The sequence below is a fragment of the Podarcis liolepis genome (genome assembly GCF_965112155.1).
Source record: "Podarcis liolepis genome assembly, chromosome: 8".
In the NCBI taxonomy this organism is placed as follows: Eukaryota; Metazoa; Chordata; class Lepidosauria; order Squamata; family Lacertidae; genus Podarcis; species Podarcis liolepis.
Window position 1 is genome coordinate 881,241 of NC_139560.1, and position 24,514 is coordinate 905,754.

The 24,514-nt window shown below is 54.0% G+C and overlaps 2 protein-coding genes across 3 annotated transcripts in view; one reads left to right on the forward strand and one right to left on the reverse strand.

Moving 5' to 3' along the window:
- Positions 1-24,514, reverse strand: part of BOP1 (BOP1 ribosomal biogenesis factor) — a 63,834-nt gene that overhangs the window by 1,198 nt on the left and 38,122 nt on the right. Inside the window, exons 4-13 of the mRNA XM_083518211.1 lie at positions 5,448-5,602; positions 5,006-5,123; positions 4,810-4,911; positions 3,329-3,541; positions 2,994-3,155; positions 2,394-2,474; positions 2,099-2,168; positions 1,851-1,983; positions 699-879; positions 196-484 (exon numbers count right to left, since the gene is read on the reverse strand). Coding sequence (XP_083374337.1) covers positions 196-484; positions 699-879; positions 1,851-1,983; positions 2,099-2,168; positions 2,394-2,474; positions 2,994-3,155; positions 3,329-3,541; positions 4,810-4,911; positions 5,006-5,123; positions 5,448-5,602 — 1,504 coding nt within the window. The remainder of the gene's footprint in view (positions 1-195; positions 485-698; positions 880-1,850; positions 1,984-2,098; positions 2,169-2,393; positions 2,475-2,993; positions 3,156-3,328; positions 3,542-4,809; positions 4,912-5,005; positions 5,124-5,447; positions 5,603-24,514) is intronic.
- SCX (scleraxis bHLH transcription factor) lies at positions 9,986-22,754 on the forward strand. Of its 2 annotated transcripts, XM_083518221.1 has the most exons (3): positions 9,986-11,693; positions 15,265-15,338; positions 22,135-22,754. In XM_083518221.1, exons 1-2 carry the CDS (start codon positions 11,163-11,165, stop codon positions 15,310-15,312), a joined length of 579 nt encoding a protein of 192 aa, XP_083374347.1. In that variant the 5' UTR covers positions 9,986-11,162; the 3' UTR covers positions 15,313-15,338; positions 22,135-22,754. The 2 variants fall into 2 exon arrangements, with proteins under 2 accessions (XP_083374347.1, XP_083374348.1); XM_083518222.1 differs by lacking the exon at positions 15,265-15,338.

Here is a 24,514-nt window from a genome sequence, read left to right on the forward strand (position 1 = left end):
AGCCTTCAGCAGGGGCCTCTCCCCCTAAGGACGCCTGAGCGCTGCGGCTCCAGTCTGGCCCCAGCAGGCGAGGGCAGCACCCAGGGGAGGCATAACTCACTGAGTCCTCTGGGGCAGCGATCTCCCCCTTGGAGGGCCCACCACGCCCCCCCCCCCCCGTGTGCCAAGTGGGTGTTCCCCGCGGAGGCTGCTCACCTGCCGGGTGGAGGGCCACACTGGAGACCCACTGGCAGTTGGCGTGCAGCTTCTTGGTGAGCTCCTGCTTGAGGAGGTTGTAGACGCGGATGAAGCGCTGCGTGGCCACGAAGAAGAAGGGCCTCAGCGGGTGGAAGAGGACGCGCTGCACTTGGCCCTTGCTGCGCCGGAAGGGCGCCTGGCTCCAGCGCTTGCTGGCCTGGTGGATCAGCACCTGCAGGTGGCTGTTGTCCTGCACCACCGTGGCAAAGTAGTCGCCTTTCGCGTGCCAAGTCACCTGCTTCAGGGACTGCAGGAGGGAGGCAAGACAAGGCTATGGGTGTGTGCAGGCAAACATCATCACACACACAGTTTCTTAGATGCGACATAAATAAGGTTCATTAGCAGAGAGGGGGCTCCCCTCCTTCCTTTCAGGCTTAGCAGAGCAGGGACAAGGCTAGTGGGCATTGCAATAGCCTCCTCCCACCCTGAGCTTCAAAGCCCCCCTTCCTCTCCTTGGGTACCTTCCCATGCCGGACAATGAGGCGCACGCCCCGGCTCCTCTCCTCTCCGGTTGCCTCCTCCCAGGTGACAGGCTGTGGCCGCTCCTCCTCGGGGGGCACGTAGGCATCCAGAAGCTGGTCAGTGGCCCCATAGAGCAGTTTGTCCCCAAGGCTGGGGTTGACCAGGAGCACCGACTGCTCCCTGCAAGGCGGGGAATGGGAGACAAAGGTGAGGAGGAGGAAGACATTGCGCTTGCTGGGTCCCAGGGGCGCAGAGAAGCAACGGTCCCAGCCAATGCAGCCTGGAGCTGCCTCTGAGGTGGGTCTGCAGAAGCCCCCAGACGAAACCTGGCGTGTGGCGCAAGGACACCCTGGCTGGGCAGGATCAGAAGGGGCTCCTTAAGTCCCACGTTCTGGGCCCAGTTTCACTGGCTGTTCTGAAAGCTGCCAAAAGGGGGCATGCAAACATTTTAACAGAAGGAACCAGAGGCCGGCCAGATGTGCCACAGGTTCCCCACAAGCAGCCCTCTTCTGCTGTCCACCCGCCCAAGCCCCTGGAGCTCCCATCCAGCCACCCTGCGCAAGACTGTCCCTCCTCCGTGCACAAACCCTCACAGCCCTCGTTCGGAGCTGCCTAAGCAGGTGCTCAGCACATCTTGCAGCAGCCACAGACCCCGGGTGTGGGGGACATGCTGTGTGAAGAAGGGTCTCCGCCTCTTTCTTCTGCATCTCCTGGCAAGCAGCTTCATGGGATGACCCCCCTCTCCCCCTGCCCCGAGTTCGAGGATCCTGGGGGTGTCTGTGCATTTGTCCTCTCTCAAGAGTTCACAAACTGCGCTGTCACTTCCCCCACTGCTTAAGAGTGGCCCCCTGCAGAAGGGCCCCCGTGTCTTCCTTACGGCAGGCCCCCTTCCCAGCTGCACCATCTCCTTTTGAGGAGGTGACCAGAACCGTGCTCAGCATCTCTAGCTGAGCTGCCACAAGGTTTGCGTCAAGGCCCTGCCAGGGCGACATGGGCAGCTTTGTTTGTGAGCAAGCAGGAGCCGGCCTTTCCCTTAGGATCCCTGTTGTGCCATTCACCCAGCCAGAAGAGCCCTGTCCACAGATCCTTCAGAGACCCTGCTGCCTTCCCTCCTCCGCCCTGGCTGGTCCCAGAAGGGAGAAGGTACTCACACGGCAATGCCCACCAGGCAGACAGTGGGGTTGGGGTTCCAAGCCAAGCTCTTCACTGCGCCTTCCACTGGGAGGGTCTTCACACACCGTGCTGTGCAGACCTCCCAGAACTTCACCGTCCCGTCATCGGAACCTGCACAAGCCCAGGAACAACCAGGGTGAGGGTGGGCAGGGGTAAGTGGCCCCTGCTCCCCTCCCCACCGAGAAGCGGCTTGTGCTCCCGGTGCCCGTCCAGAGCCACTGCTTACCTGAGGCCAGCCACTGTCCACTGGGGGAGACGCTGAGGCAGCGCACCAGGCTGGTGTGGCCACGATAGACCTGGCGAGAGAAGGAGGGGAGTGAAGCAGGCAAGGCTGGACGGATGGGCCAGAGACTCCTCACACAGCGCTCTCACTGCCCACTCCACTGACCAGGGCAGTACGGGACCCCTGGCTGTCTCTTCCCTCATTTACAGACTTGACTTCTATACCCTGCTCCCACCCACAGCATAAAAGCCAGAGGGGGGCCCTGCCTCCCCTTGGTGGGGTCCCTCCGAAGCCTTACCAAGGCCTGCACGGTGGGGAACGGCTGCAGATCCCGCGGCTTGGGCAGTTTGGGGATCAAATCCTCAGGATCCACGTTGACCTAGAAGAGAAGGAAGCTGTGAGCAAAGGGCATGCCAAGGGCTCCCGCCTTCCACGGGGCCCTCTGCTCCAGGAAGGCAGCTTGCCTTAAGCGGAGAGGCCAGACTGCTTTGTGCAGGCTCCCAGGGGGGCATATCTCTGCCACCTCCTCCTTCCAGAGGAGATGTCTCCCTCTGGAAGCCGGAACGACCTTTGCAGTCTCAGCTTTGTGACTGCCGAGACCCCTGCCACTCTCCTGCACACCAGCATCTCAGGTGGCGACTCTGTTCCAGTCCTGCCCCTTAACTGCCTCGTGTTAGTGGACATTTTATGGATGTGTTTAATGTTTTGATGGAACTGTTCCACTGTGGATTTTAATTTGGTGTGGAGTTTGTACTTGCAAGCCGCTTAGAAGCCACCTGGGAAGGTGAGTGGCATATTCCTCCTGTCCCACTCGGGGGAGGGAGGCAGGCCGTGGTCCCAGCCGACCTGCCTTCCCTGCCCCCCCCCACCCTGGGAGAGACCCGCGGCGTCTACATACCCGCATCTTCCTCTGGCGTGGGCAGAGGTAGAGGTCCAGGCAGCGCTCGAAGCGCTCGTGGATGAAGCGGGGGTAGGCAGGCACCCGGCGAAGGCAGTCATGCCGGCGGGGCACAAAGTTCAGCTTGCGCTCCGAAGGCTCCTGCTGCTCCCAGGCCAGCTTCTGCAGGGAGAGGGAGAGAAAGAGACCGAGGTCACCTGGAAGTAGAAAAGCAGCTGGAGATGGGACCCCAGGAGACCCTCTGAGTGTTCTGCCTCCCCTCCTGAGTGGGGACCACAGACTCTCTTTCCCTGATCCACACACACCCCAGCCTGCTCCACCTCCTTCCAGCTCACCTCTTCCTCAGTAGGGAGGTACTCTGGCGGAGGGTTGTACGATTCCTCATGGCCGGGCAGAGGGAGCTTGGGGGCAGGAACATGCATCTTGTGCCGGCCCAGGATGGAATTGGGATCTTCCTGAGCCCAAAGGTCATAGAAAGTCGGCGTGTCCTCCTTGGGCTTCCGGGGCTTGATCCAGCCCATCTTGATGGCGTGGACCAACTTGGAGACCTGCAAATGGGGACCTGCTCAGTAAGGAAGCAGCCAGGAGAGAGAGCTGCCTGTTCCTCCCTGTGGGTGGAAGGAGAACCTGGGAAGAGGCGGCCTTCATGGTGCTCAATGCTCCGCTTGGCCAGAGACTTTTCCTCAAGTGGGGCCACAGAATCGCCTCCTTCCTAGGAACCTGCTTCTTAACACTAACAATTTCCTTGTTTTCCTGTGTTCCAGGCAATAAACTTTCTTCTTGCTCAGGTACATTTAAGCTTTCCTGACCGCCTAAATAAGGGGTCGGCAAACTATGGCCACGGGCTGCATCCGGCCCAATTGCCCTCAGGATCCGGTCCATGGATTGTGTGGATTCCTTCCTTAATTTTTTCCGTTAATCACACACCGTGGCGCCTCCTCCTGACTTCTCCCCGCCCTGTGTAGAGGAGGAAGGGGGCTAGGCTGAGCTGGCTGAGCGCCATTTTGGGCAGCGCCTCTCCGGAGCCAGACAGCCCATTCGGGCCAATCGTCCCTCTGCCGCTCGCAAGGGCAGGCACAGGAGCTGCAGTCTACAGAGCCTCTCTGGAGCCAGCCCACCCTTGCACCGGCAGCACCATAGGTAGGCAGGGGGAGAGAGAAAAGCCCTCTCTGCCGCGCGCGCGCGCGCGCAGTCTGGCCCGCCACAAGGTCTGGGGGACGGTGAACTGGCCCCTCCAAAAAAAGTTTGCTGACCCCTGGCCCAGATGTTGCTTTCTGCACGCTAGTGAGTGTTTTCAGGAGCAGACAGTCCTGGCAAGCCCTCCAGGGCCCCTTGCTGGACCCAGAATTGCCCCAGGCGAACGTTTAGGACCAGGTGCCTCCACCTGCCTGGGGAGCAGCTGGCTGATGCAGAGCTCAGGTTTTGCACTGAGTGGATGTCTCTTCTGACCAGGCTTGACCAGCAACATCTTGGTGTGCAGCAACTGCTGTAGCCAGTTCAGTGCCCTGGCTTCTGTGCCCAGAGCCAAATGCTCGCTGTGGCTCAAGGCATTTCCAGCATGGGGCTCCTCAGGGGCAGGGCTGCCTCCAGGGTATACTGGGGGGGGGGGTCCTTCTCTCCACCAGGGTGGGGCTCTCTAGTTGGGGAGGAGCATATGGGGATTAATAAGAGCACCTCATGAGATCTGGGTAGGACTCCAGCCTGGCCTGGAGAGCCAGGCCTCATAATGCCTGAATCTTCTGTCCCCCCTGCACATCCTGTGCTTGATGGGAGACGCCTGGCCCAGACCCCTCCCTTCCCTCCCTCTCCTGCTCACCTTCTCCTTCTCAATGAGGGAGGGGATGAAGCTCCGCTTGTCGGCTGGGCGGTTCGTCACAGGATGGATCATCACCTGGCTGCTGAAGAAGTCGATGGCGGGCTGCAAGAGAGGCGGGGCTTAGGAGGGCGGAGCTGAAGAGTGGCGGGGGAAGAGGAGGAGCCTCATTGCCATTGGGCGGCAGGCCTTCCCTTACCTCGTATGGGTTGAAATTTACATCCCCAAACTGGCCCCTCTGGAGACGGTGCACCAGATCCACCTGCTCGTCAGATAGCTTGATGTCCACTCCGGTCATCTTGTCCTGGACCGTCCGCCTGGGGTGGGGTGAAAGGGGAGGGTGAAGGGGGGGGAGAGACAGGCTGCCCACCCTGCCGACCAGCCCTTGTTGGGCACAGGTGGCAGAACTCTAAGGGCCTGAGTTGTTGGCAGGACCCGAGTCTCAGGCCCGCCCTGTGCTGGGCACACTTTCTGGGTCTCAGCCCTGTCTGTAACGACACTGGCTGACTTTCTGGGGCAGCCGCAAAGACTGGTGAGATAATGCTGCACATGAAGCACTTTGGATGCGCAGAGGACATGACTGAGCTGCTCGGTGTTTCCCACCTCCCCTTGCCATCCTCTGCCAGCTCAGAGCCCCTCACCAGTAGTCAGGGCTCTCCATCTTCTCCAAAAACTTGTCCAGCTCATCCTTGGTGCGGATGGGCCTGTAGATCTTCTTCCCATCCAAGTCATAGCCAATGTGGGGGAAGTCCTGGTACCACTCCATGGGGATGTTGCCCACTGTGTTGCGGATATCCTGGAGGAGGAAGAGGGCGAGGGATAAGACAAAAGCCAGCTCTGGAGGCCTGAAGGCAGCTGCTCAGGTTCAGGGGAAGGTCTGGAGGGCATCTCTCTCGCACACACACCCCACAATGGCAGGTCCAACCTGCTCCCCTCCCTCACCCGTGAATGGGCTCTTGCAGGGTGTCCAAGGGAAACCAAGACTGCTCAGCGCCACCCCTGGCTTGGCCTCAAATCCTGACTCTGCACCCCCAAACCAGGCAGGGTGGATGCAGAGGCACAGAGAGAGAACCACAATGCCCGCTGGCAGCCTCTCCCTACCCACCCAATGAAGGCAGCCTCATCCACCCTGCTGGCTTGCAGCTGGCACCATCTGGTAGGGACGGCTTCATAAGGGAGCCAGGTGTGTCAGAGTAATGAGGAACTTCAGCCACCGCAGGTGAAGGTGACGCAGGGCGATGGGCTAGCCTGGCCTGTATCACGGACACGGAGGGATGCTTCTGAAGACCTTCCCAGGGGACCATGAAAATGCCACCAGATGCAACCAGCTTCCCTCCGCCCTCCTGACGGCATGCAGGGAGGAGGCCCTGCTTTATACGCAGAAGGTCCCAGGTGCGATCCCTGGGTAGCCCCTCTCTCTCCAGTGAACAGGACCAAGGAGCAGGGCTGGGAAAGACCTCTTTGCAGCTGAAGAGGCTGCCTGTTTGAAAAGACAGCGTGGGCCTAAGTGGGCTGCCCTGGCACCAGCCAGCCTCCAAGCCAGCCGGGGCAAGTGGAGCAAGGCCAGCAGGCAGGGCAGCCTATGGTTTCAGGGCTCCCGCCAGGGGGCAAAGCACTCTCTTCTTGCTCCTCCTCCTCCTCCGCCTCTTTCCAGCATGGTCACCCCTCGGTTCCTCTGCTGGGTTGTGTGTGGGGAGGTGGGAGGCCCATCAAGGCCGGCATCTGGCAAATCCCGAAAAAGGGCTGGGTGGGTTACACTCAGCTGCTGCCTCTAATGGCTCCATGATTGGAACCACGGCCGGGCGCCACCACCGAGCGCGGCAAGCGGCTCATTAAAGGCAGAGCTGGGGATTTATGGGCGCCCTTCAGAAACTTGTTAAAATACAGAGGGGGTGGGGGTGGTCAGCAGCCGTGCACAGAGGAGGGAGCCTCACACTTTCCAGCACTCGCAGGGCTGGCAGCCCCCAGCTCTGGCCTCGGCCAGCTCCGCATCTGCTGTGATTCCATCTTCGCTGGATTGGCCCCCGGCTGGGAAAGCAGAACTCAGTCTAAACCCCCCCCCCATGCTGATTAGATTGCCACCATCACCACTGGGAGCGTGTGCACATGTAGCATCCAGGACACCGCTGGAAACACATCTGGAGAAGCACGTCAAGGCAGACCACGTGTCCCAGAATGCAATGTGCCCAAGGTTTGGTTTAAGGCACAGGATATCTAAAGCTCTTTCCCCCCAGAGGTGGGAAATGTCAAGCCCTTCATTCATGGGCTCCTCAGCTCCATCAAAGTGGAACCCAAAAGGCCACTGCAGACACAACTGAATTTACCACTTTTGGCATGCTCTGGAAAGAGGGAGGAGAGGAGGCAGGAGAAGCAGCTCCTTTGCCTTTGGGTGTGAGACCGGAGGGCACCCCAGGGAGCACCCCCAACCCATCCTCTTCTGTGGGGAATGGGGGTGCCACATGTGGTGATGGGGGAGAGTGAAGAAAAACAGACAGAAACCCCTTCCCAGAGGGGGTGGAGATAGATAGATAGATCTCCTTGTTTGACTTCTTACAGCCATTGCACTCTCTCTTTCTCACACACACGCACGCACACACACACACACACAGCACCCCCTCTCCCTCTTGCTCAAGGGCAGAGTGCACAAGAGAAGGGGACCCCTCCTCCCAATTACAGGCTGTCTGGGAGGGAGGTGTGAATGTGACCTCTGCCCTTGCATGCTCAGAGGCTGCACCATCTGGTTCCCATAAGCGCACACACAGGAAGCAACAAGTGGCTGGGGTGACGGTGGTGGAAGTGGGTGGTTAAGGGCCCCGGAAGAGAGAGAGAGAGAGGCTCCCCTGGTCTATCCGCTCAGCACCTCTGGTCTCCCTTTCTAGGGTCCTGCCAGGAATTTTCCAGCCAGGAAGGTTTGGCTGGGCCTGGGGGGGAGGAGGAGGATGCCAGCTCCAAGGATGTCCAACTGACTCCCTTCCAAGGCATTCCCCCGGCATGACCAGGCTGCACGTGCAAAGAGCACTGCAGAGCCCCTCTGCGCACTGCGCCAGGGAGAAGTGTCTGGGGCGCTGCTGCCTTAGCCACAACACTGGCTGGTGATCCCAGCCGCACTCCTGGATTACAGCAGGCCTTGCAAGGAACAAACAGTTCATCCGTCCCCATGCCACCCCCTGCATTCCTCCTTGGCTAGCAGGCTGCCAGGTACATATTTTCTGCCTACCAGTTGCCTTTGGCGTGCAACCACTGGAAAGCGCCCCCCCCCGAAGGTTCCAAGCACCCACACCAAGAGGGAAATAACTGGCCAGAGCAGCATCCTGCTCTGCTGTCAACCTCAGGTCTCAGCTCCCACTTGTTTAAGTTTTGGTAAAAGCAAGCTTCGGTCCCCCACGGCTTTGCCAATGCCGTGTGCCTGAAGGGCTTCAAGCTTCTCTTGCAAAGTCCTCAGAAACACAATGGCGGATTGAGCAGAATCCTGACCTTGCCCCTCCTCTTGGTGCAGAATTTTGAGCCTTTTCTTTTCAACTGGGGAAGAGGTCAAAGTGGCCTGCCAGGAGAGGGCTGAGAAGGGCTGGGGGTGCCTAGTGAATCTGCTGCTGTTGCCACCACCAAGGTCAGGGCAAGACAATCAACACCCCCTTCCTTGCGGGTGCCTTGCTTGGATTTCAAGCGCCAGCCAAGAGCTGCTCCAGGGGAGAGTTTTCCCTCCTCTGTGGAAGCAGCCAGTAGCCATCCATCCATCCCCTCCCTCCGCCTCCCCGTGTAGTTAACACATCAGCCTGAGCGCTTACTCACAAAGGAGGCTGCAGCCCTCCCCCCCCCCCCCCGCCACCATAGTCCTCCCCCCACTCCACAAGGAGCTGCCGTCACTCAGCCACACGTCTGGAAGTTGCTCTTGGAACAGCCCAGGCATTCCTCCGTGTGCATTCCTGGCAAGGAAAAGGATTCTCTTCCCAGTAGCACTTTCTTGAAAATAGCTGGTCCACGTGGAGGAAGGGGGAAGGGGGAGAAGAGAGGGACAGGGGGAAAGGCAGTGGAGGGATGTGGAACTGGGGGGTGGAGAGGGAAGAGGAAGCGGTGCCCCCCTGCCACACACCGGACTGCTCAGATCTCTCCCCCCTTTATGGAGACCCAGTGTTTCTTCATCTTCTTAGGAAGGAAGTGGAAGCGTCAATGGATGGCAAGGAGGGCAACCTGGTCACTAGGCTCCACCCCCCCAAAAAAACCCCAGGCAGCTACCCTGCGCTCTGCCTTCCCATGAATGGGCTGATCTGGGAGAAGGAGGGTTGAGAAGAGCCTTGCTGCTCTCAGGCAGAAGAGGAGGAATATCAAACCTGGTTATTCCAGACTACTCCTGCTGGCCACCCGCTTATGAAAAGGGCTATTTTTTATGTGCTAAGTTGGTTATCCTCTTGGCTGTGTAAACAGAAGCAAAATACGGATGGGGAGGGAGGCCGAATCCTGGGGGTGTCTAGGCAAGGGAGAAAAGTCAGCCTGGCATCCTGGTCTCTTCTTGCGCATTTATCCCCCACCCCCAAATCTCCTGGCTTCTGAGCTTCTGCAGATAAACAGCCGGGAGGCGCCCCATTGCACCTCAGTGAAGGCTTTACTCTGCCTCCACCCATTTGGGAGAAAAACTATTGGGTATGTCGCTGAGTATTTGACTAAACTGTGGGAGGCAGTGGAAGACAGAAGTGCCTGGCGTGCTCTGCTCCAGGGGGTCACGAAGAGTTGGACACGACTAAACAACTAAACAACAACATGTAGCTGAGTGGCAGAAAGTCCCAGGCTCAAAAGCCCTGGTATCTCCAGAGGGCAGGTGCTGGCAAAGGCCTTTTGCTGAAAGAGACATGCTGCCAGTCAGAGCAAGGCAATATTGGGCCATATATGGACCAAATAGTCCGGCTCGTTCCAAGGCACCATCTGTATGCATAAGCGCCACAGGAGAGAAAGCTCAGGGTGGGGCCACAAAGGCAAAAGGAAGGAGTGGTGTGCTCCTTGCCTTAGCTTAGGGCAGGCTTTCCCAAACTTGGGTCTCCGGCTGTTTCTGGACTACAACTCCCATCATCCTTAGCTGGCAGGATCAGTGGTCAGGGATGACGGGAGCTGTAGCCCAAAAGCAGCCAGAGACCCAAGTTTGGGAAAGCCTGGCTTAGGGTATCAGGCATTAGGAGTGTGGCTGGAGGAGATAAATGAATGAATGCCCTCATAAGGTGGAAAGGCAAGTGCTGCTCCGTGGGTCCTGGGGGGCTCTGAAAAGGCAGGCATCCGGGCGAGAAAGAGGAGAGGGAGCGGCCTCTGCTGCTTCTCCAGAGCAGACCTGGGGGAAGCAGGAGGGCTTCTCCTTCCTGCTGTGCTCCATTAGCAGCAGGATCCATTTGGTTCTGCTCGGTGGGAAGTGACTAGGGAAGAGAGACTGGAGTGCTCTTTGTTCTTCACTTCTCTCCAGGAATGACTAATTTCCAAACTGGCTCAGCTTCGTCCCCAAGTGGGCTTTCTTCCGAGGGGGAGGGAAAGCCCCTTGCCAGGGGGTCTAGCTTGGCTCCCCTTCATCTTCCACCTCTGCTCCAGCATTTGCTCTCTTGGGCTTGTGGCGGCTTCTGAGCAACCAAATGGAGACATTTGCGCCCTCCCCCCAATCCAACCCCCCATCCTTTCAAGACAAGAGAGCAGTCACCATGCGCTTCACACCCCATCCTTTCAAATAATACGCTGTGCAGGGCTAGACGTCTCCAAGCTACTCTAGTCTGAGCGCACGATAGCAGCGGAAGAATTTTTATGGACAAAGACCTCTGTGGTCTCTACCCCACAAGCACATCTGCCAGGCTGGGAGTCTGGGGTCCTGGAGGCAGCAACAGGTGAAGCCCACACAGGGCTCCCCTTCTCCCCACAGCCTCCGGCCACCGGCTGACAACCCCTCCTCCATCCCAAACGGAAAAAGAAGGAATGCTCAGGTAGGCGTGAAACTGCTGCAAGCAGAGCAAGAGGAGGAGAGGGGAAGGAGGGGCTTGTCTGACAGACCACTCACTGGTGCTATAAAATGCTCCCTGGATCCTGCCACACTCCAAAAGCAGCTTTAAGCGCATGCAAGCACGCACACACACGTGTGCAAAGAGGAGACACCAGCTGCACAGTGTGTGACCACGGAGCTTAACTCCTTCTCAGCCTAGCAGAGCCAGCCAGAGAAAGTGGATGAGAACCACCGGCAAGGCGTCAGGGGGAAGGAGTTTCTGGGAGCTGCCTGCCCACCTCTTCCTTGCACTGCGCAGAACTACGAAAGGATGAGAGAGCAGAGGTAACAGGGCAGCAGGTCCACAAGGAGGAAGCCACCCCCCAACTCTCTTCTCACCGACCTCCTAGCCATGTCCTCCTTTGCCATGCTGCGCTCAGCGCCCAGCCGCTTCCTCTACCCGGATATCAGCATGCTCTCGGAGGACGAGGAGGATGGGAGCGAGAGCTCGGGGTCCGAGGACAAGCCCTACCACCTGGACGCCGGCGGGTACGGACTCAAGAGCAGCAAGCGCCGCAGCAAGAAGGCAAACCGGATCAACAGGGAGCCCCGGCAGCGCCACACGGCCAACGCGCGGGAGCGGGACCGCACCAACAGCGTCAACACGGCCTTCACCGCCCTGAGGACACTCATCCCGACCGAGCCGGCCGACAGGAAGCTCTCCAAGATCGAGACGCTCCGCCTGGCCTCCAGCTACATCTCACACCTGGGCAACGTCCTCCTGGTGGGGGACGCGTGTGGAGATGGGCAGCCGTGCCACACCACGCCAGCCTTCTTCCACCACAGCAGCAGCAGCAGCAGCAGTAGTCCCCCCATGAGGGAGAGCGAAAACTCCCAGCCCAAACAGATCTGCACTTTCTGCCTCAGCAACCAGAGGAAGATGGTAAGTCCTGGGCTCTCCTGGCTTGCAGGGGGTGCGGAGGGGGTGGAAGGAGCACAAAGAAACTGCAGGTTAAGACGATTCTGGGATGCGGGAAGGAACAGTCAGCGCTGCTGCCAAAGTGGATAAACTCCTCCATGTGCCGCAGGGTTCTGGGAGACTTCATTTCCAGAGGGAATTATTAAACTTCTCTCATAAGCAGGCCCAAGAGAGATGGTGCTTGGAAAGGACTGGGAGGGGAGCTGATAAGTGCAAGGAAAGCAGGGGAAACAGGGCAGCTCAAGAGACCAGGGAGAAGCCAGAGGTGTTGGCGAAGGGGCCCAGAGAATAAACACCCTCACCAAGACCCCGAGGTCACACTTGGTTTGCACATCACAAATGGCAAGCCAGCACTGGGGGGGGGGGGTGGCTTTCTGAAGGGCATCTGTCGGAGGCAACACCTACTTCGCCGCAGTGCTTGAGAGGGTTGGGTAAATATGTCTCTGTCCAGAGACTGAGTGGCTTGAGCTCCTTGGTGAGTCTGGGGTAGAGAGAAGGAACACCTCCCTCCACTCCCCAGCCCTGAGCAACGGCAACTCGGCTGTCCTGCACCAATCCTCAGCTACCACCCAGTTTCGCCGCCACTTCTTCAGTCTGGGAATGAGTCTGGGGGAAATGCCCAAGATGAAGAGCTAGAAGGGGCTTCCAAGGAAGGAGGGGAGCATTTTAAGTCACTGCCTGTCCACCCGTCACTTCCCTCATTCATCTCCTTAGCTTTTCTCTCCCCAGTGAGCAACCACCTTGCCTGCCCCTTCCCACCTTCGTCCCAGGCATGGGGGTTTGGGCTGCTAGAGATTCCTCCTCTACTTCAACCCAGCCAAGTTATGGGCAGCAAGCACAGCTCACCTGGCCCTCCCGCGAGATCCCCCACCATCTCTGCCCCTCATCCTCCGTACTGCTCCTCTCATAAACCAAAGGGGGGGGGGAGTCTCTCTGTAGAGGAGAAACCAGCCCACCTTAGTGTAGCTGTGAGCTTACTTTTGTCTTCTTACGCAGTGGCTGGATTTGCAGTCTGTTCTGTCATGAGCACTATTGCCTGCTTAGCAGGAGATATATCCTCACCCCCCCAAAAAAAAGTTTAGGTTGGGAGGTTGAGACACTTCCACCTCGTCCCATTCTGATCTTTACTCAGCCCTGAAGTGTAATAGGAATCCTGAGGCAAGCTGCTTTCAGTCTCAACTGCCTCGGAGGGCTGTTGTGAAAATAAAATTAGGATAGTAAGGAAAAAAGCCAGAGCAATGGTCCTTTCCAGAATGCAGAGGGTCTCCAGCCCCCCCCCAATCCTACTCCCCACCCCCCAAAAAACATATCCATTGGATATGCAACAGCTGTACGTTGGTCTCTTATTAAGCAGGTTAGTTTAACAAGTGCCCCAGCAATTTCCATTTGAACAACAGGGAAAAATTAATCCAAAAGGGAGTTTTAACACACTCCAGCAGAAAGGACTATTTTGACTGTGTTTTAATAAGGAATATCCTTTCAGCTAGCATGAAAGCAAACAACCTGGAAAATCGCCTAGCAATCTTTTTGTGCTGTTGACCCCCTTAGAAGATGATGGTTCTAGTTTTAAAACCCCACATTTGAAACCTGTTGTTAATTTATTTTATCAGATTATTGGTTTGGACTTCCAAGCTACTGGGAACTGGCTGCATTTTAGTCTGAAATCTTGGGGGGTGGGAGGGAGAGAGAGAGAGAGAGAAAGAAAGAAAAAGAAAGAAAGAAAGAAATTCCTTACTCACACTAATTGCATAATGGAACTTGTTGGGAAATGCAGTGTGTCCACATTTGGAAACTCTGAAGAGAAGACAGAAAATGGGCCAGCAAAACAACCTGGTTGTTGGCATGGGCCATAAATAATAATAATAATAATAATAATAATAATAATAATAATAATAATTGCTGATGAAGCCTTCACCTTGTAGCTGTTTTCTGCATTGTGTGGGGTGGAGAGGGGGAAGTAGGTAACATGGAGCTTGGAAACTGATAAAGCCACTGGCAACGCAGAAAGAGAAGTGACTCCTTAGCAGTCAGGATCATCAAATGAAATTGGCTAGAAGCAGGTTCAGGACTAACAAATAGTGACCCGCAGAGTTCCTTGCCAACAGCTACTGGCGTGGCCATTTTTTAAAGAGGGAGGCTACCCACGGCTGACAGGCTGGAGGCATCAGGTGCTGGGGACCAAATCCAGAGAGTGGCCACCAGTATGGCTTGCCTGTGAGCATACCAGTTAGAGAGCTGGGGGCTAAGCAAAGCCCCCTGTGGCAGCGAGGTCGCCCTGTGCATTTGCTACTTCCAGCCCCGGCAGGAGAGGGCCACGCAGACCACGCACTGCAATGCATCTGGAAGCATTCCCAAAGGCAACCTCCTTCCCGTCCCCAAATCTCTCTTGGTTCAGACACACCACTCTGGCCTCTTCTTGCGCCCAGTTACAAAACCTCAACTGCAGTTAAGGTGTGATGAAGCTCTTAAATACTCAGTAAATAAAAACGTTTATGGCATATGGAAAAATGGGGGAAGAGGAAAAAGGATAAAAATCCAATCCTGGCCGTTCAGGCTGCTTCACCTCAGCCCTTTATTTACAGAGAAGAACCAACTGACTGAGGTGCTGTACATCTGCAACCGTCCCAAAGAAAAGGGGAAAGTTCTGGGCTTGTGTGCGTGTGTAGACAAAGCGCCCCACACAGCCTTTGTTTTCCTATCAGAGTAAAAGAGGCAGGGAGTCCAAGGAGCCCCAAGTGCCAAGACGGCTCCATCCACCTAGATATCGGACTCCAGCTGCTCTGGGTAGAACCACAGGCACCCCCTGGACGGTCCATTCCACCTTCACCCTCCCAGAAAGACAGCGCAAAGGGGGCAGTTCTCCTTTCTGCAAACTCTCAGCCCATGAGGGGCAGAAAAGGAAGGGCAGTTGACAAGTGTGACTTTGCTGTGCAGACCATACATAGGATATGCAAGGAAGTTGGTGTTTCAGTGTATCTGAAGAAGTGTGCATGCACACGAAAGCTCATACCAAGAACTAACTTAGTTGGTCTTTAAGGTGCTACTGGAAGGAATTTTTTTATTTTGACTATGGCAGACCAACACGGCTACCTATCTGTAACTGGTGCACAGAAGGGTGAGGCTCAGACCCCTTAAGCTGCTGAGCAAAGCAGCATGAGCAAGAATGACAGGGGCAGAGGGGGAAAGGCAGGCAGGCTGCTATGCCAGCTGGGACCTCTGCTCCTTTGACCCCCGCGTCTCGCATGCCCTCAGCTGTCTAGGGCACAAGGCTTGGCAACTGCCACATTCCAGTCAAGTTCTTCCTAACTGAAATGGTGTGTCATAAACAGATCCCCCAACTGATCTAAATGGTGTGAAGGAAGGAAGGAAGGAAGGAAGGAAGGAAGGAAGGAAGGTTTAGGACAGTGCAAAACAAACATCTTTGCTATTTGTGGGGCACTGACAGAGAACACACTGCTTAAAAAGCAAGCTGTTTTTTAAAAAGTGGTATAGCCCTGAATTCGCAGTGTAATTTCCAAATTGCTTTCACTCTCAGAGTTGCTGTCTTTGGGCTGAAATTGTTGAGAGAAGATTGTGCCTCTGAGACCCGTTATCATGCAAATTTAAAAGGTGCGTAAATCTACTTATTGGTCTATTTGATGAGCTCTTGGCTTCCGCATTTCAGAATGAGCAAATTCCTACACCCCACGAACCCAAAGCTGAGAGTTCAAAATGCCCAAGCTAAGGGGATTTGAGCATGTGGTGAGGGCAGGGGCACAGCTTCCTAGCAGCCAAATTCTTAAGGCTTCTTGGGGCAGAAAGCGCAGAGCAGCAGCATCAAAGCTGTTCCAAAAAGCTCAGCCCACTCCAGCCTATGTGCAGATCCCCACATAAAGCAATGTAGAACAAGGGGAAGAAAAAGCAAGGAGCAACTTGCTTTCACGAGGGTGTTGGCGGAAGAATGCTCTTGACATTCTGGGGGAGCAGCATGTTGCATAGGTAGGCATGCATGTGGCGCATGGGAACAGAGAGGCCTCCCGACTCAGTCAAGGAACTCTGGAGGAAGCTGGGGAAAGGCACCTTCTTGAGTTTCAGCAGCGTGAAAAGGGAGATTTGCAACAGAAACTAAATCTGTAAACTTATCTGTGAGGCAGGGGGACTTCAAAAGGTCATGGCAGAGGAGGGGGAGATACAGGTCAGGAAAAGTGACCATCTCTAGCACCCCACTGGCTTTTGCCTTAATACTTTGCCAAACATTTCCTGTGCAGAGCAAACCTCCTTCTACTATTATCAACTGATCTGCTAAACACAAGCTTGCCCCATCGCAACAGCCTAGTTATGGCGGTGCAAGAACTCATTTCTCCACTCTTCTAAAAAGAGACCGAGTGGCATTTCTTTGCTTATCAATTAATTCAATCTGAAATAAACAAACAATGATTAAAATAGGATTTTGAAAATACTACCCCTCAATTAAAAAAAAAAAAAAAGCTGGGAGAATTGAGGAATGTCCCTATGGAGTAGTGCAGAGGTTGAGTGCAATTTATTTGCAATTAATGACGTGGAAGAAGGGAAATGCTGAGAAGCAGCCTGGGAGGAAGGCTTTTGATTCTCCCTGCTCTAGGGATGCTCAAATGCTATGCAAAGGAATCAAAAGTGGAGAGAATGCCCTCAATTTGTACCCTTATGGGCATTTTACTGCTGACACTGTTGATAATGCCACATTCCTGTGAGATCTGCCTATGTCCGGCCCAGCAAGTCGCCTGTTTTTCACTGGGGATGCCTGAAAAGTTAAAGGTAGCAGCACAGACGCAACGGGGAAGAGTAGCCTAATCCGTGGCAGCGCCTCCTGTCTCCCTAAGTCAGAGACTGCTGCCCTCTTTCTTCTTCTTTGCATGGAGAGAAAAGTGAAGGAGCAGTTTCTTAATCCCAATGAATTGCTTTCTTGCTGCCCTGAGCGTGGGTGGAGATGGCGGCTGCTAGTTGAGAAGATGGATGCGAAGACACCAAGTGGCTTTTTGGTGTCTTTGCTTTGTGGAACAGAAGCAGCAGCAGCCTGAGACTCACTGCCTGCCTGGGCCAGTATGGTCCACTCTAGTTGGCAGTGGCTTCTCAGGGTCTGGAGGGGGTGGTAGGGCTCCCTTCTCCATCCCCTCCGATCTAACCTTTTTACTTGGAGATGCCCGTAAGGTTTCGAACCTGGAGCCTTCTCCATACATGGTGCTGATGTACCACCGAGCTCCAGTTTCCCACCCACCCAGAAGGAAGGGAAAAGAGCATGTTAGAAGCGTGGCAGGGGCACTGACAGGAGCCAAGACTTATAGAGGCTGGTTCAAAGAAAGGCCAAGTCCTCCCCTTTGTCCCGCTGGCTCCTTCCACTTGTGTCCCCTATGCAGTCCAGCCTTGCCAATACTTTCCTGGGGCAAACTGCCCTTTGACCTGATCTCCAGGGCTCCACCTTCCAGCCCACCGTTGCTGCTGCCTCTCCCATCATGCCAACTAGGGACGACTGACGGAGGGGAAGCGCAGGCAGATACACTAGGAATGGAACAGCCCTACACTTGCCATGTGCACGTCCCTACGCCGCTGCTCCCCCTTCACATAGAGCTGCTCTCCTGCTGTGAAGAAACACGGCTGGCAGCTACCTGTGATTTTAGAGAACCACCACCTCTTTCACTGGCTGTGGCAGCTGCCACTTGCCCCAACATGCATCAATGCAGGAGTGGACCACAGGTGTACGTGGTCCAGCCTCCTGTTCCCCACAGTGGCCAGAGGGTTTTTAAGAGCATTTTATTTATTTATTTCTAAAGTGCACGCCCTGTGCCTTCAGTGCCAGTCGCCATGCCTAGGGAGGCTTATAAACCAGTCCCCAAGGAGGAGGTGAGCTTGTCCACCCTGAACCTCCCACCAATTGGCTGACCTGATCCATGGAAAGCTCTGAGAGTGGGGGCGGCGCCCTGAGAGAGTAGAAAGCTCTGAGAGGGGGGGGCGCCCTGCATGTGTTACTGGGAATGGATTGCTAAATTGAAGGCTGCGGCTAGGTCTATTTGAGCTGCACTCAAGTAATGGCACGTTCATCAATAAGGCAATGAAGTACAGCAAACTGTAATGGCGTGAGTCGCCATTTTGAAGCATCCTTTCAAAATGTTTGATAAACGCGCTGAGGCACTGCCTGCTGGCCAGAGCAAAAATGTGGGGTGCTTTTGTACTGGCCACACATGCAAAATGTGGCATCTGCATCAAGCATGAGGGGCACCCGTACCTGTCTCTTGCCATTTCAAATGGTGTTGTGGTTTTGGGGTTTTTTCCTTAGTAGAGGGGCTGGGTTCTCCCCAGCAAACTGGCACGACTGCTGTTGAAGTTGCTGTCCCAAGTTCATAGAGATAGTCGGGTGGTGGGGAGATTGGTGTCAACACAAGGCTGTAATGCCACGTTGCCCCTCATTTCAGAGATACAAACAGGCTTTTTATTTGTATTTTTATGCCACCCAATTAACCATGCCCCTTGGGCAGTCCACAGATTTTTAAAAATCAACAAAACACAAAGCAGAAAGAACTGGCCCCCAAAGCCATCATGCAAGCAGTACTCCTTGAGGCACTTTTCAGCAGCAAAAAGTGCAAGCGCAGCCTTCGAAGCAATTAAACTGGGCTGCTTTCTCCTTGCCACCTGATCTGACCTTTGCCTTTTTTGAGCCACAACATCTCTCTGCAACAATAATGGCTATTTACGAAAAAGGAGATTGGGGTGTTGGGGAGAGATAAAGTATTGGGGCTTCTCAGAATGCAAAGAGCAGTTTGTGGGCTGTAGCAGGACACGATGCCTTGAGTGCCTTTTGGCTGTCCCTGGTTCCCTGAGAGGAGGCTGGGAAGAGTCTCTTTCTCTTTGGCGATCTCTCGTAGTTCAGTAAGATTGTCTTCCCTAAGCATGGTTTTAACAGTGAGTCCTTAAGTGACTGTGGAGGCCAGTTCTGGATCCACACTTCCTTCCACAGTGGGGACATAGGTTTCCAGGTGGGAGCTGATCACGGTGTGGATCTCTTAGCACGTTTCTCCCTTGCGGCCTGAGTTCGAGTGTCTTCAAAGTCTATGAAACCTTTGGCAAAGGCTGTTCTCCAACTGGAGCGCTCGCAGGCTAGTGTTTCCCAGTTGTCAGTGTTTATACTACATTTTTAAAGATTTGCCTTGAGACAGTCTTTAAACCTCTTTTGTTGACCACCAGCATTACGCTTTCCATTTTTAAGTTCAGAATAGAGTAGTTGCTTTGGAAGACGATCATCAGGCATCCACGCAACATGACCAGTCCAACGGAGTTGATGTTGAAGAATCATTGCTTCAACACTGGTGAAGTCAATGGAAGCAAGCGCAGTTGGCTTGCTGAGGACTCCCCCAGAAAAGAACTGCGCTGTAACACCCCCCCAGCAGCTGTTTCTTTAAGAGCAGGAAAAGGCTGCCACTTTGAAGTCCCAGCTCAGCAGGGGGCTAAGTGGACTCAAAAGCTATAGAGGCAGCAGCACCTCCTAAGGTCTATGGGGGTCAGGCATTCAGGACAGGGAAGGGGGGAGGAGGGGGGGAGAGAAACAGCAAGACAGTGCTGCCCTCGCTCCCCAGGCTGAGTGGGAGCTGCAAGAAAAGTCCAGGTCAGAAGTGAAAAGCAGGTTCCTATGTAATGCTAATGTCTCAACAAGTGAATCTGATCTGCAAAAAATGTACCATAACTTGAAAAAAGAGACATTGCACATACTTTTGCAAACCAAGAAATCTTTAATAAAAATATATTAAAAGAAGAAGAAGTGAAAAGCAGGGACAGAATAAGCAGCAAGCTTCCTGAAGATATAAAATAACTTTTTCACTGCCTCTTCAAATTCAGGTGTGACTGGAGCCACCAGGGAGCCAATTCCTTGAGCTCCACTCGCAGGAGGCCACTCTGAGAAACAGGGAAAGTGCCACGTGGGAATTCTCACTCATGTTAGTGATGGAAAAAGCAAAGCTTAACTAATATGATGTGGAAAGGGAGAAATTGTGCAACAGGCAGCAGTTGCTTGCTTGACGCACTCAGCAAAAACCTTCCCCACCTCGTCCAAAGCAAGAACCTCTCCTGGAGGTTAGACGAAGCTCAGGAGCTCACTGTGGAAAGCCAGAAGTTAAAAGCATGAGCAAAGCTGTTTGTGCCTGCTGCTATACCACGGTGAAGATGACCAGGGATGTGATTTTAAGAGCCAACTTCCCCATCTGGAACCCAAGGTGAACATCACACACAAGAGGCCCTCTGCCTTGTGCTTGCTAGCTCTCCATGGTGACGTGGCCTGTGGGCCCAGTGGCTTCCTAGTCCACATAAACTCAAGGTGGATCAGGAGAGAGATAGGCAGCACTGCTGCTTAATGCTGGGTAAAGGCGTCCTATTTGCACCTCCCACCCCCTGGCAAAATATTATGGGGTGATTTTGGTGACCACCTTTTTACTTGTGCTTACAAACTTTTGAAGATGAATGCCAGTTCATTAGAAGACCCCCTGTGACCTAAGAGTGCTACAGAACTGCCCCCCCAAATCCATTCGCTCTTAAGCTCCAGCCAGAGCACAGCGCATATGGGGGGGGGGCTGAAGCAAGCAGCACCTAGCCACTTAAAAGGCAGAAGAAGCTACTCCAGGGTCCTTCTGTCCTCTGCCACCTTTTCTTCCAGTGGCAAGAAGGGGGGGACGGGACCTGGAGGCCGGCTGTGCTGCTCTCTGCTTGGGGCAAGGCAGCAGCTTGGAGGGGCCTTTCCTGCCCTCCTCCTCCCCCCCCCAAAGATGGGCCTGCTTTGCAATCCCCTTAATTTACTGTTCTTGCTTAACTTAATGGCAGCGGAAAGGCAAGGTGATAGGGGAAAAAAATATGAGGCGGGATTTTCCGAATCCCCATTTCCTCTCCAGACAGCAAGAGAGCTCCTGGGGCCTGAACATCTGGGAAATTTAATTTTACCATTTCTGCGCTCCCCCCTCCTCCCCTTTAACAAAGGATGAGGTTGCCTGTTACGGGTGGCTGTGGCAGCCAGGAAGCCAGGCCGGGGTGCAGCGTGTGGTGCTGGGGAGAGGCACCAGGCAGCCAGCGAGGGCAGCTCCTTGAGAAGCAGAGGCCTGACTCACAGCACTCCCACATCCCACGCCGAAGCCCCAAGGAACCCCCCACTCTGCTTCAGCTGCTCCGCAGGCGACCCCAAGCAACTCTGGGGGAATCTCGCAAGAGAACACGTGCTCTGTCTAGAAGGGACCTGCTTCCCCGGGCACTGGGTCTACTCAGAGTCTAAAGCTAGTCCTTTCCCAAATGGCGTAGTGTTGTGATCTATTCAGACCAAATTAGCCCTCCTGCGATCTGCATGCAGCAACAGAAACAGATCCCACTGATGGAAAAAAGGTTCCTCTGCTTTAGCTGCAGAAGGAGGGAGGCGAATGGAAGATGAAACTTTGCAGCAGGAAGCCAGATTTCAGCATCCACAGAAAAATGAGTGCCGTGTTGTGAGCTAGAATCACTGAAAAACATGAAGTAACTGTGGTTGTGCTGGCCAAGGTCTTGGATGTATTTTAAACATTTTATTTTATAAAGTTGTTGTTCTTACGATCAAACAGTATATAAATTTTGTTAAACAAAGTAATAGTATAATAGCAGGAGAGGCTACATGGGAGAAACGGCCAGTGATTTGGGGTATGTGTGGAGGGAGGTACAGAATGTGCCCATGGGAAGCAAGGGGGGGGGTTGCAGGGCTAGAAAATGGCCCTGGCACAAATGAGTTTTGGCCCAGCCTCTCGCTGGGTAGAAACAAGTGAAAAGCAGGACGGGCCATACAGAACCATGTGGCACCGGCTCTGAACAAACGACACTGACTGCCTGTTTGGTTCTGAGCCCCATTCAAGCTGCTGAGGCTTCATTTTAAAGATTTTAATGGCTTGGGCCCAAATACCTGAAGCAGTGCCTCTTCCTATATCAGCCTGGAGGGTTTTCCTAAAGAAAAACTTGTGATCCATCATGGGGACTGGTATAGTTGGGAGAATGGTGCCCATCTGTAAAATGGTGAAATGGTGCCCTTTGCACTGAGAAAGGCGCAAACATTGTTACCGTCTTAGTGCCAGGTTAAAACTTATTTTCCCAGGTTTGTTTTTTTTTAATTGGCGATTGTTTAACATGCTCTTCAGTTTCAGATGAAGTTATTTGTCTTTGATGATGTGTTTTATAGTTGGTTGTTGCACTGTTCGCTATTTCATGCTCCAGAACTAGTCCTGAAATCTGCGCAGATCGAGGGGCAGGTTATAAATATTTTTAATAAAGAGAGAAATAATGAGCAAAATCCCTTGTGCACCTGGCTGCTCTCTGGAGCTTTGGAACAGCCACACTTGCAGCTTGCGGTCCCAGGTGTGTTTGTCTAACTCTCTTCTTTTCCAACTCTGGCCCTCTGCAGAGTAAAGACCGAGACAGGAAGTCGGCTATTCGGAGTTAAATGATTATGGATTCAGGAAGGAGGAGGAGGAGGAGATTACGAGGGGAAAGATGGAAAAGCCACACGCGCAAAACAAAGACAGAATCTTCCGGCCTGTGCCTGGCTGCTGCTGCTGCTGCTGCTGCCACTGGGAGCCCTGTGGTTCTACCCAAGATGAACTTAGGGCAGCCCATCCCTGGGGAGAGACTGAGCACCCTCTTGCAAGCAAGAAAAGGCAGGCTTTCATCTGCAAAGGAAAGCAGGACTCTGAATGCCTCTGCTCTGCAGTGCTGGGAGGCCAGAGAGCCGGGGACCCTTGGCGTGGCCACTGGGGCAACTGGAGAGGGGGGCTTTCCTGACCAGCAAGCAGAAGGACATGGACTTGCACACGGCAGAACAATCCTCACGGACCTGAATCCCGCTATAGGGAGGAGGAGGAAGGCATGGTTCCCCGTGGGGGAGGCAAGAAGAAGGACCACAGCGCAACCCCTGGACTTGCCTTCAAATCCATAGTTATGGGTCATCCTGTTCTCAGAACCTCGGGTGGGGTTACAATCAATACATGCTGGAGTTTCATGTCATTGATAATAATATAAATCCAACTTGTTTGTATAGTGAGAGAAGACTATGTCGTACTGACTGGATGACAACTTCCTTTTAGGCTCATGCCATTTGGCCAACAGGGTCCTGGGTCTTGGCATTTCTAGATGAATTTAAGGGGTTGGGGGGGGCAATGCTTACTCCACCTCTGCAACATTTGTGTAGGTGAGTGAGGCGGGTGGGAGGCAACTCTGAGAAGGAGGCCAGAGGCCACTTGCCAGCACCATGGCCATCTTAAAACAAGAAGCACTGGGGGGGGGGGAGAGAAAGAGCTGCTGCCTCAGAGCGGAGCATCCTGGGGAAATAAACCAGGGAGGGAGGGAAATAAATCAAAAGTGGACAGCTAGACCCCAAAGCCAATCCTGAGGTTGGCAGCATCCAAGGTATGCCTTGTGTGGAGAAGAGAAGGCAAGAAGAGCCATCCCCGTGGCTATTGGCCATTGACAGCCTTACCCTCCTCCCTCCTCCTCTACATCTTGTGGCATTAGCCCTTTGCACCCTGCCTTTTGCTCAGCGCCAAAAGAGAAGGCAGAAGCACATGGGGGCTCTGCCTGCAAATAAGGCAGCAGCTGGGGGAGGCTTGGGGAAGAAAAGGAAGCTCCTCCCAGGAGTCTCACAGAGATGTGAGCTTGTGGGCAAGCAAGAAAGGGTCACTGGACCCGAGCAAGGCATGGGATGCTAGAGTCAGAGGCATCCATGGAGGGTCAGGCTATCCATGCGAAAAGGGGGCAGACAAGGAACGGAGCTGCAACTAACTTACGGGAGCACCCAGCTGTCTCCTAAGAGGTCCACTTGCCATAGATCCCAAGAAGATTAAATAAAAGCATAGCATTATAAAATCATAACATTCAATAGAATCATATAATTGTAGAGTTGGAAGGGGCCACAAGGCTCATCTAGTCCAACGCCCTGCAATGCAGGAATCTTTCCCCCAATGCAGGGCTCAAACCCACAACCCTGAGATTAAGAGTCTTAGGCTCTACTGACTGAGCTATCCCACGGGATCAGATACAGGCCTACAGAGCTATCTAGACTACCTGCCACCCACCAAGCAGGCAGCAATGCTTAGGTGCCAATCAGACAGCTGGGTCCATCTAGCGCAGAGGCGTCTGGGGTTCCAGGCAAGCCCTACCTGGAGATGCCACTGTCGACTGAACCAGGGACCTTCTGCATGCCACGCAGGTGATCTGCCACTGAGCTGTGGCCCTCTTCAAATGGGGCTCTTCCATCAGAGGAAGAACAGGTGCTCATATACTTTTAACAACAGCAAGGATTCAAACCTAAACAAAAGCTGTTTTTCCAAACATGGACAGAATTAATTTGCCTGTTGAGCTCAGAGTTATTAAGGGATGTTATAGAAACCCACAAAGCATGGTGCGAATTTATACAATATCTGCCTATTAGTGACGACCTCAAATCTAGCTTGCAGGCAGCAGATGACTATGAGAAGGAGCAACTAAGGTAAGCCTGGAACCTCCAAAGTCCTTTAGTGTCCCTAAAAATCCGCCCCCCGCCCCCAAGAGGAACACTATATTCAATAGTATCAAGTGGTGAGAATTCTCACCAGCAAGCCAGAACTTTTACATAACTAGAGTAAGAGAGGAATATTGAACAATAAAAGAGGTTTATTCAGAGAAAAATGGAACAAAACCAAACACTTTAAGGAAAAAAACACAAAAACAGCCATGTTCATAGCCAAAATTCTTATTTGGTTGAAGAGGAAAATGCTATGCCAGAACAAAAATATTATTATTTTATCGTG